Genomic DNA, 12303 nt, shown 5'->3' on the forward strand with positions numbered 1-12303 from the left:
CACCCACATAGAAACACAAAGTGAAACATACTGTTTGAGTACTAATTATAGCATTAAATCACAATGTACAGCACATTAAGGACAGAGATCCCACATGAGGAGCAAGTGCACAGTGGCTCCTGTTGTTGACCCAACAAATTGACACTCTAGTTTATGGCGCCAGTAACCATCCTAGGCTGTCGTCATGAGTTGCCAAGGCTATGGAAGCCTTCCAAGTTTGCCGACTCTGATCATATTTAGACAAGGTCATAAAAGACAGAGTGAGGATAGTAACCAATGATCCTAAGAGTGACATTTACCAGGTTTGAACAATTATACAGCATTAAGTGGGGAAGAGGACCATCAGTACACACAGGTTGGGAGTAGAGCCATTGGTGGTAGAGTAGAGGTTATGATTACAAAGGAATGAGGCCCAAGTGCACTAGACAGGGCCTAGAACAAAGGACAGAGTCATTATTAGAGGAGCTAAGAAAGGTGCTGTCTAAGCTACAAGTAATTTTTCTGATTGAGAGGCAAATAGAACCTGATAGAAGGGGCTTGATAATAATCTGGTGGGCTTTAGGCCTTGTAAATTAAGAGGCCCAGACCTATCTATCTCTTCACATGGGGTATATCCTAAGGGAGGTGGGAACCTCCTAGGGGAAGGCACTCTGTTGACTTTCATTACTTGGCTGGCCTGGGAGGAGAGCTGGCCAGGTAAAGGCAGGGGGCATCTCTAAGAAGAAATTTACAGTTCTGCCTGCAATGTTGCTGACCCTACTTGACCATCCCCTCAGCTGCAGTGGTCACTTTGGAAGTTGGGCTGAGTGAAGGGCTTTTCAGCTTAGAGCCAATAAGATCTGTGGCTCTGACCTGGGCATCCTTCGACTCCAGGGCAGGTCAATTTCTAGTGATCCAACTCTTGGCAGAGCTGCCAGGGCTCTTCACAAGCTGACTTCTGCTGAAGCCCAGGCTTACCACATTGAAAGCCACTGCAGTGGACTGGCCTGTTGCAATGCTTTCTTAAGATTCTGGCCTTGGGGCCCGTGCTGTGGCACAGTGAGTTAAAGCCCTGGCCTGCAGCGCCAGCATCCCACATGGGCGCTGATTCTAGTCCCAGCTGCTCCTCTTCCAATCCAACTCTCTGCTATGGCCTGAGATAGCAATAGAAGATGGCCCAAGTCCTTGGGCCCCTGCACCCCTGTAGAAAACCCAGAAGAAGCTCCTGGCTCCTGGATTCAGATAGGCGCAGCTCCGGCCATTGCAGCCAATTGGGGAGTGAGCCATTGGATGGAAGACCTCTCTCTCTCTTTCTTTCTCGTTCTCTCTCTCTCTCTGCCTCTTCTCTCTCTGTATAACTCTGATTTTCAAATAAATAAATAAATCTTAAAAAAAAGGATTCTGGCCTTTATAGTTTTTGTCTTGTACTATGTTCTTAATAGTTACACAGCTGAGTTTTTTTTTTAAAGATTTCCAGTGTTTTGATGACTCCTTAATGTGTACCAAACATACTACTAGGAAACTTATAAATATATTAATTTAAATTCTAAAACAGTTTGGCTTAGTATTGTATTTTTATAGGTGAGGAATATGAATTTAAGAGCCACTAAAATAGTTGCAGGAAGAAACACATAATCTGTAAATGGAGGATCTACAGTTTGAGTTTCTGTCCTTGTATCTTCAACAGGTCCTTTTCCCATTGCACTACAATATGGATAAGGTGAAATTCAGCTGTATTAAGGCAGGTAATGCTGTGCTTGCTCAGGGTGAGTCAATGCAGAATCGGTTCATAGTTATTTAGTTCAAAGCAAATCAACAAACATGTTAATAATTTTCTGATTAAAGAATAATAAACTATTTCAAATTATTTGCATAAAGCATTATTATCTGAACTCTGAATCAATCATTTGAAATCTAAAATATTCCCACTTGATTATTTTGACCAATATTGCCTCTTTCTGAGATAAACTAGGAAAGTGAAGCACTTTGCTACATGCTGCAAGAATACAATAATACAGTAACGGCTTAGAGACTGGACTGTAGAACACAATTCACCTGAATATGAAGTTTCTGCTCACTAGTAGCACTCAGATTCAAAAAATGTCCTAACCTTTCTAAGCTTGCTTTCTTCGCCTTTCACTTGGTGGTTTTCAGTATTAAATGTAATTTTGTGTGAAAAGCAGTTTGTATTGTGAGTGATACATGATAAGCACTATAAAGGTAGGTTTGCTTAGAACATGGGGACATAAATAATCATAATGTAATAATGTATGGTATACAATCTATCTTAATGTAGCTATATATTTAGATAGTGAAATAAATAGATGGATGAAAAAGAGATATGACAAATGGGTTAAAAAAGCAAACCCTGGTTTCAAGTCTACATTCTAAATGGAAGAAATTTATAGCGAAATGTAAATATAAAACAGGGCACTAAGTTAAAGTGCTGTGACACTGTTAAGAGGTTCTATTCTAGGTATTTGAAGACAGAACATTTTTGACAAGAATGATTAACATAAGCCTTCCTCAGAGAAGGCCAAATCTTAGATAAGTTTTAAAGGAACTAGCAGCCTTACAATGGTGTTGCAAGGAGAAGGAGATAACAGTATTCTGGGCCAGTAGTTGGCAAACCTTTTCTGTAAAGGACCAGGTAGCAAATATTGTCAGGTTTTTTTTTTTGGGGGGGGGCGGGGCACAAGAACTCTGTTGCAACACTCAGTTTGCCATTCCAGTGCAAAAGCAGTCATCAACAACATGTACATGAGTGGACATGGCTGTGTTCCAGGAACATTTTATGTAGAAAAGCCAGCACTAGGTAAAGTTGGCTTGCAGGTGGCATTTTGCTGAGCCCTGGTCTAGGAAATAGTATGATTGGAACAAAGCCTTAAGGCTTGGGGAAGAACAGATCTGTTTCACAGGAGAAGAAAGTGATCTGGTGAGGCTGAAATGTTGGCTATATGTTGGGGCTTTGTGTAGAATACACTTGGGAAGACACTGGGGCCATTTATAGAGTGACTGGGATGGCATTATGCCATCCATAGGCAAACTGGAAGTTGAGAGGTTTTGAGGAAGAGAATGTTACTGAAGTGAAGACAAAGAATGCTCAAACTGGCTCATGTTACTGCCATTTACCATCAGGCACCAACGCAGGCTTTGCTTCTTCCAGACTACTTCCTACCACCCCAAGAGAGGAATTGTCATGCAGTGTATACCTGTAATGTGGGAGCCCAGTGTTAAACCCTTCCACTGTTTCTCCATTAGATGCAGAAGGAAGCTTAAAATTCTTTTATATGGTATACAAAGTCCACCCCCAATTCACTGTAACCTTCTTGACAGGCTTTGTTTCTCTAAAGCTATGCTCCTTGTCTTTGAACCTATTTGTCTTTGCCTACAATGGCTTTCATCCCTTTACTGGTCCATAAATCACTTCTCTATCTTTCTAAAATTCTTAATTACTTTAATAAAGGAAGCTGGGCCTTGGGGATACGGAAACTGTTTATACTACTTCTCAATTCTTTTTATGTGAATGTAAAACAATTCTCAATTTAAAAGATTTAAAAGATCATTAATTACTTGATGATTCTACTGATGTTCTCATGGAGAATTGACCATTCTTTGCACATCCTCCCATTCTATCCTTAAACTGTACTTGTTAAAAAGAACTATAATTATAAACTACACAATTGCCTCCTGGATTGCACTTTCCTCCTTACAAGGTCTAGAGTGCCTGACTCCTTAGAATTTAACAAAGTGTGTGGTATGAAGTAAAGAATATATAGTCATACAGTATAGTGTAGCATATGGATTGCAGGGATTAGAAACCAGAGGCAGGGAAGTAAGTTAATTTTTATTATAATAGTCTAAGCATGACATAATTATGGACTGAACTTGGATCTTGGCAGGAGCAGCACACTGAACAGAATGGGTGCCAGAGTGGTCAGAAAAGAAGAAACATGAGAATCTGCCCAACGATTGAGTGTAGGAGGAAAAGAAGACACTTAGCCACGAGGTGTGGATGAAGAAAGCAAGGTACCATTATTATAGAGAAAGTAGAAAACCAAGATGAGAAACAGAAGAGCTTAGAAATTTCCCATATACTGTGTTTATGATGTCAACAGAACCTCCAGGTAGAGTAGATCCACCAGAGAATTATAACTATAAGGAGGCTCTGGGATACACTCAGAATTGATGGTCCATATAGCACAATGTTATATTAGTATTATGTTATATTATCATATGTATGTATATATATATATATTAAAAATGAGTGGCTTCAGTCAACAAATTCTCTATCACTCACTCTCTCTCCCTCTCTGTTATTCTTCACTCTCCCTCTCTCTTTTTCTTCCCTCTCTCCCTCCATAAACACACAAAGATAAAGAAAGGAGAGAACTGAGGGAAAAAAATTCTGTGGAGAATGTTTAATGACTTTCTAGGGAAAGAAGGTCCAATTCAGAAACCAAATTAGGTGTGATCAGATAAAAACACCATGCTTACTTCCATTCTATTGTCCTGTACTTCAGCGTAAGGGGCACCTCTTTGAGACCCTACTGCTATCAGAATTGAATGTGCCCTCGCTAATGGGTTGAAATAATCACCAAGGTGATAGCATTAGCAGATGAGGTCTTTAGAAGCTTATTAAGTCAAATCATTGGGTGAGATTATGACCCTTATGAAACTGTTTGGAGAACTGGGTTTGCTCTTTTCAGCCATGTGAGTGTGTGGTGTTAATTCCCTCAAAAGTACAGCAACAAGGCACCATCTTGGAAACAGAGATTAGTCCTCTCTGGACCCAAAACCAAACATGGAAGTGATTTGATCTTGATTTTACCAGCCTCCATAAATGCAAACCATAAATCTATGCGATTTACAAATTACCCAGATTTGGGCATCTTGTTACAGCAGCACAAATAGACTGTTGATACCACTCAAAAAAAACAGTCAAATCTAAAAACCCTCCTTGTTACTCTATTATTATATTGTTTCATTTTTTTTTTTGACAGACAGAGTTTTTCCAAAGGTTTTATCTACATAGGAAATACTCTGTTGTATATTTAATTGTGTACCTCAAAAAGAATGCAGGTCCAAAGACCACAGAACTCTTGTTCATCACTTTTATTCCTATCAGCAAATCACTAAGTATTTATTAAATGAGAACTATTTCTGAGGCTCCTACATTGACTCATTCATCTCTGCCATCAGAAAGAAACCAATTAAAGCAGTTTCTCAAAATGATTTTTGTTAGAAAGAAATGACAAAATAAATACTAATCAAATTATCAGATCAATACATGTGTTATCCTTGACTGATACTTCTGGAGTCGTCAAACCCCTTCTAATTTATGTAACACCACGATGTGTGTGGGGTGTTGGAGATGTTCAAAAATATTTATGTCTTTTGAGTTTTTTGTAGAAAACTTAGAAATCTTCATTTCTTATACCATACAAGTAGGGCATGGACAAAGGGGACAAGCTAGATCAACTAACTATTCACAATTTAATTGCCTGTACATCCTGTTGGTAAAAGCTACCACACTGCATTTTTTAAGATGGTTTAAGTAAAGTAAAATAATTTTTAAGCTAAAAAAAAGTAAGTAGTTCTATTGGAGCTAGTAGTGGGGGAAAAATGGCCCAAATTCTTTGACAGTCCTCCCATAAGAGGTGGTGTGTATTTCCTCTCAGTGAATCTGGGCTGGCCATGGCCACTTTGGCCAATAGAGCATTGAGGAAGTGATGTTATGCTGCTTCTGAGCCTGATCTTTAAAAGCCCTAGGAGATTTAACCCAACGCTCCTGGATCCCAAGGCCAACCATGTAAAACGTTCAACTTTTCTGTCAAAGAACCTCTTGGAGAATTCCTAAGACTGTATGAATGCCTTAGGGGCTCAGCTGAGTCTGACTTTCCAATCATCCTTGCCAGGGTGCCAGGCATGTGAAGCTGCCCTACAGATCACCAGTCACCAGGTAAACGATGCTAAGTGACAATAGTCAATCATATGAAGCAGAACGACTACCCATTGTATCCTTGAATTACAAAATCATGATACAATAAAAATTTAAATTATAAACACAATTTTGAAATAATAAAATTATTATTGTTTAAAACTTCATTTTAAGCATAATTGGTTATTTAGCAATAATTATGCAGAATAGAATAGAACCACATGTGAATATGAAATTTCCAGTGAAATTGAACATTAAATTCATTTAGTCCAAAGACTAATGTTTCCTTAGAAGACAAAGTTCACAGAGGCAAATTCACTGACCTAACAACTGCATTTGTTGAAGCATCAGCATCTGAGGCATTCACCAGTAAAACGTCTGTTCCAGTTGGGGCATCTTCAGGAATTGTTGTGAAATACATTTTACTTGCAAAAGTAGGGACATTGTCATTGACATCATCTACTATGACATTGATTGTTCCAGTTCCAGTCAAGGGAGGGAATCCTGTAAAGACAAGAAATTCAGGTCTTAATATTCAAAATTGATGAAAACAGAAGATAAAATAAAACAATTAGTTACAGACAGAATTATTGAAGAGAACTTGAAAAATATGTTGTCAGAATTTCTGAATATATAAGAAAAAGTGATTGATCTTTAATTATAAGAAAAAAGTTTCATTTATGACCTAGAATTTTAACTCGTTCCTAGTGTTTCTGCACAAAAGCAGGATGTCATATACTTGTATTCTTTTTTAAAGGTGCTGATTCAACAATGTAGACACAATAATATAATTTAAATTCCACAAAAAAGCAATGCTGGTAATTTCTCTAAGCTTACATTAAAATGGAACAAACCAGATTTGGAGAATCCCCACAGGCATGGAATAGCTGGCCAATTAACAAGGCACTGCTCAAAACTGTATTTTTAGCTGTGACTACCACTGTTACAGCCAAAAATTCCAACTGAGTCGCCGAAGTACTAAAATCTGTTTTTCTGTTTCAATAAATATTTGTTCGTAGAAAAGAAAACCTTCAAGTCATATCTCAAAACTGTAATCCTTTCAGTTTCTGGAAATAAATTTATGTTGATGAGCTGATATAGAATTTTTGTTATATCTATTTAATATTCAATTAAATGTGAAGTTATTTTTATTTCCTGCTTCAGTTCTCTTATCAGCAGAGGAGTGTACTTGAAAAAGTTCATGGAAAAATGTAACTAAGAGACTAGTCAGTTTTGTGCTCCAAATTTTGAAATCCATTGTGTAATTTTTCATAGTGCCTATTTTAAACATTTAACAAAAAGTTGGAGTACACCATCAGTACAACACACAGTTAGCAGAATCATTTTCTGTTGGAGATCAGATGGCATAGTTGGTTAGAATTCTGTGGGTTGCCCCCATAACTAAAAGGCAAATCATGTTCCGTTGGTTGTGTTTCAAAACCATTTTCAAGCTTTATTTTAAATAGAAAAATGAAGATTTATTGAGCTGCATTTATCTAAAATAAAATAAAGGTCTAGATACACTCCTTGTCTAATTAGGATATTATTTTTCCTCTGATAAAATTCTTTCTTTCAATAAAGTTATATGAAGTTTAAATGCTACTTATTGTTGCCACTCTGTTCTGGAAATACAGCCATTCATTCATTTGTTCACAATCTGTCAATTGCTTATGAATTACCCTTATAATCATAAAATAGTTTTGGGATTCACAGACTTTCACTACAATTTCTTCCAATAATCTTATGATTTGCTGATATGTCTTATATCCATATTCAAGCTTTTTCTATGTTTTTTTAAGGTTTATTTTATTTATTTTAAAGACAGTTCCAAAGAGAGGTAAAGACAGAGAGAGAGGTCTTCCATCTGTTGGTCCACTCCCCAGATGGCTGCAGTGTCCAGAGCTGAGATGATCTGAAGCCAGGAGCCAGGAGCTTCTTTCGGGTCTTTCATGCAGGTGCAGGGGCCCAAGGACTTGGGCCATGTTCTATTGCTATCCCAGGCCATAGAAGAGAGCTGAATCGGAAGAGGAACAGCTAGAACTAGAACTGGAGCCCATATGGGATGCCAGCACTTTGGGCCAGGGCTTAAACCTACTGCACCACAGCGTCAGCCCCTTTCTGTGTTCTTAATTTACAGTTACTGATGGCCTGTTATAAATTAGCTTTTATGCTCAGATGTATAGAAATTTAACTCAACAGGATAGAAGATTATGGAATGCAGTAGTTTTGGTGATGTGTTATTATTGTGTCCCATACAGGAAGCCCAAATACTGTGCTAGATGAAAAAAAAAAAAATGTATAGTACTAGCTGAGCTGGGACCTATAAGGAAGAATGAACTCCTAGAAACCTGTGCAATTAAAGTTAGACTGCATATCATAATTGTTGTCTCTTATATATCTTTGTCAGTAAGAAATTTTACATTATGCATTTGTTTTATATTAAAATATTTTAAAAATCATGAGTGCTAAAATCATCCCTATAAAGTGTTTGATTTTTACATTTAAAGGAAAAAAAAAGCCTTTGTTCCATTGGCTATATGAATAAATCATGCTTTTAAAAAACTACATACATGGGGCCAATGCTGTGGCATAGCAGGTAAAGCCTCTGCCTGCAGTGCCGGCATCCCATGTGGGCGCCAGTTCGAGACCCGGCTGCTCAACTTCCAATCCAGCTCTCTGCTGTGGCCTGGGAAAGCAGTGGAAGATGGCCCAATTCCTTGGGCCCCTGCATCGGCGTGGGAGACCTGGAAGAAGTTCCTGGCTCCTGGCTTCAGATTGGCGCAGCTCTGGCCATTGCGGTCAACAGGGGAGGGAACCATTGGATGGAGGACCTCTTTCTCTCTCTCTGTTTCTCCTCTCTATGTGTAACTCTGACTTTCAAATAAATAAATAAATCTTTTAAAATAAGTACATTCACTTTTTCAACAGTTGCTTAGTGTAAACAATAGTAATCTTATGTCACAAATATTTCACACACATGCCAACATAAATAGGGAAATATTAAAAACACTGGAAAAGCACATCAAAATAGAATTTTAAAAAATCTCATGCAATAATTTAATATCAACAATAACAAATATTATGGATAATTATGTCTACAAACATTGGTTTAAGAAGTTTAGATAAATAATCTTATATACTCATAATACCAATGTCATCTCTATTGTTTTTATATGAATGAAATGAAGTTCAGAAAGGTTAAGTAGCTGCTATCTGAGTGGCATAGATCTGGAGCATTCATCCTGGCAAACAGCACCTTCCTAGGTACTTCCAGCAGCTGGAAGGGTGCAGTTTGCTCTGATGCCCTGGCACTCACAACAAGAAGCAGTGACACTGAGCCCAGGAGACAAGCAAGAGGAACTGTCATTATTTGTCAGGTTAAGTTTGTGGAGCATGTGGAAACAATAATCTTGGCATAGATGTTAAATTTCTCACAACTGAATTGTTAAAGCTAATGTAAATATTTTGGGGAATATTGCTGATGTTGAATGTTGGGTCTAAATTTCTTGAGCGTGTGTTTAATTATATGCAAATTAAGGAAGAAGAAGATAGTAATCAGAATAATGTTAACAGTCCTTCCACTGGTGTCATATGAATGAAAATTAGCGGGAGAGTATCTGCATGAGAGTAGGTAAGAGACTGTCCTATGTGGGAGAGGGTACATATGATGAACTTGAAGACAAGTAAGGTTACAGAGGCAAAAGATGAGAGGAGACACAAGACTCTTCAATCTCTTTCATTGATCTTTCACTCTACTCACTTGAAACTCAGCAGCTTCCATCTGTAAAATGAAAATAACAATAGAATCTACCCCCAACCAAGAGTTTGTGAAGGAATATAATATATTTGGGTTAACACTGAGCAGATCGTTCAAACGCATTATATACAGCTGTTTTATTACTGATTTTTTAAATAAAAGATTGATTTATTTATTTGAAAGGTAGTGTTACAAAGAGAGAGAGAGAGAGAGAGAGAGAGAGAGAGAGAGATCTTCTGTCTGCTAGTTCACCCTCCAAACGGTGGCAACATCCAGGGCTGGGCCAAGCTGAATCCAGAAGTCAGGAGCTTATTCAGGTCTCCCACGTGAGTGCAGGGACCCAAGCACTTGGGCCATCTTCTGCTGCTTTCTCAGGTGCATTAGCAGGGAGCTGAGCAGCTGGGATCTGAACTGGTGCCCATATGGGATGCCAGAGCTGCAGGCTGTGGCTTACCCTGCTGTACCACAGTGCTGGCCCCTATTACTGATTCTATACTTGTTTTAGACACAAAGTGGAAAACTGACACACACAAGGTCTATTTTCAATTTATAGATTTCTGGTTTATAGCTCTTAGAATTTTTTATTCCTCAAACGCTTTCAACTCAATCTTATGATATCATTGAGGGAAACATTTTGAAACTGTAATTTGTCTTAATGATTCCTTTACAGTTAAGTGCATGAGTTGTTTGGCTTTCAAAAATTGATAGGCACATTTAAATGAAATTTTAAAATTTGTGGTGGGCTTTTAAGAAGATCTGAATTGGGCCGGCACTGTGGCATAGCCAGTAGTGCTGCCGCCTGCAGTACTGGCATCCATATTGGTGCTGGCTCACGCCCCAGCTGTTCCATTTTTGATCCAGCTCTCTGCTGTGACCTGGGAAAGCAGTAGAAGATGGCCCAAGTCCTTGGGCCCCTTCACCCACTTGGGAGACGGAAGAAGCTCCTGGCTCCTGGCTTTGGATTGGCTCAGTTCTGGCCATTGAAGCACTTTGAAAAGTGAACCAGGGGATGGAAGACCTCTCTCTATGTCTGTCTGCTTCTGCCTCTCTTGTAGCTCTGCCTTTCAAAAAAATAAATAAATCTTGAAAAGGAAATACAGAAAAAAAGATTTAAATGCCTCTGATATGCGCATTGCTTCTCTAATTCACAATGCTTAAACATTTTGGAGATACCCAGTAACAGCCAACCAAAGGCTTTATCACTGGTATTCAGAAGTGTCTTGGCAACACACATATGGAAAACCACATAAAATGATGACTAACTCATTTGGTCTGGAACATGTGATTTCTTTCTTTGTCTGTGAGCTACGTATTATTGCAGAATCGTCTTCTGAGTTAATAAACAAACAGAAAAAAAAATGTTTACGCAGGAAGACTTACAGCAAGCTCAACCTCACTGTCTTCATGCTACAGAATATCTTATTATTCCAGATGATGCTCAAAGCACTCCAGTAACAACAGGCAAGCCAGCCTGTGAAGTGGTCTCATAGATGATGCTTCATCCTCAGGGGGACTCCTCTCAAACCAAGAACCTTCCCCTGAGAGTACCCTCTTCTCTCCTTGTCATCTGTGCCCCAACTCACTCCACAAGCACTCAGAGTCCTCTGCTTTTCCCACCTTAAGAATAGAAAGCAAGGCAAATCTCTGCAACAGGCTCAACTTTCTCATTGCCCCAGGCAACGTACACATAGGTCTCCGTATTTTCTTGGTTAATTTTTCAAGGAAAACAGTACAAAACCTTTGATCTAAGTTTCTAAGTCTTTCACGGAATTGTAATTAAATCCCCAGTTTACATTCTACTCCAGTGTTTTTTATTTTTATTCTTCAAAATAGGGCTAAACACTTTACCCCACACAACCTTTTTACTTGTGCATAGAGAATCTTAGCTCCAGAAGTCACCACCTCTCAGCTTTACACAGAAAAATGCTGTCAAGAGAGAAGTGTGAGAACACTCACTGATCTCAAAGGAGGAAGGCTCAAAGTTCTACTGCATTTTGGCTAGACTGAGGGACACAAGTCTCCTAGGTCATGGCCATTACACATCCCACCACTTCCTCACATGCTAACTGAATGATGAAACCATGTTTTTTTTGTTGTTGTTGCATTTCTGTGTTTTTCTTTTTTTAACCCTTATGTATTAGCTTTTTTGATAATTTAGAATACCTGAAAAGAGCCACATAAGAAGGAAAAAAGGTTTATTTGAGTTCACGGTTTGAAGTTAACCATCCAAGAGGTGGCTCCATTAGTCTAGAGTTCAATGGCAGCTGACAACCATATCTGCAGAGTACGGATCACATGGCAAACCATGAAGCAGATAGAGAGAGACACAGGAGGCACCCTCTGCTAATATTACTAAGGCTCTCATGAGAACTACCTTCTGAGGGTACACTTCCAATCCAAGGTCTTAAAAAAAGACCTCCAGCTAGCTCATCTCAAGATGCCATAATTAGATCAAGTATCTTCCCTTATTCCATCAATCATTAACATTAATCCCTAAATGTTAACATAAGATTTTGGGGTTTTAGCATCCACATGATTTGCAGCATTGAAACCTACTCAAAACTTAACACTTTTCTTTTAACTATGTAAAGAAGTCAGTTATGGTGCTTATATTCCTGTTTCCCAA

General features: G+C 38.5%; 1 protein-coding gene across 1 annotated transcript in view; it reads right to left on the bottom strand.

Moving 5' to 3' along the window:
• FAT4 (FAT atypical cadherin 4) overlaps window positions 1–12303 on the bottom strand; it is a 176640-nt gene that overhangs the window by 43196 nt on the left and 121141 nt on the right. The window contains exon 7 of the mRNA XM_062199659.1: window positions 6244–6424. Coding sequence (XP_062055643.1) covers window positions 6244–6424 — 181 coding nt within the window. The remainder of the gene's footprint in view (window positions 1–6243; window positions 6425–12303) is intronic.

This window comes from Lepus europaeus, chromosome 8 (assembly GCF_033115175.1).
Source record: "Lepus europaeus isolate LE1 chromosome 8, mLepTim1.pri, whole genome shotgun sequence".
Classification (NCBI taxonomy): domain Eukaryota; kingdom Metazoa; phylum Chordata; class Mammalia; order Lagomorpha; family Leporidae; genus Lepus; species Lepus europaeus.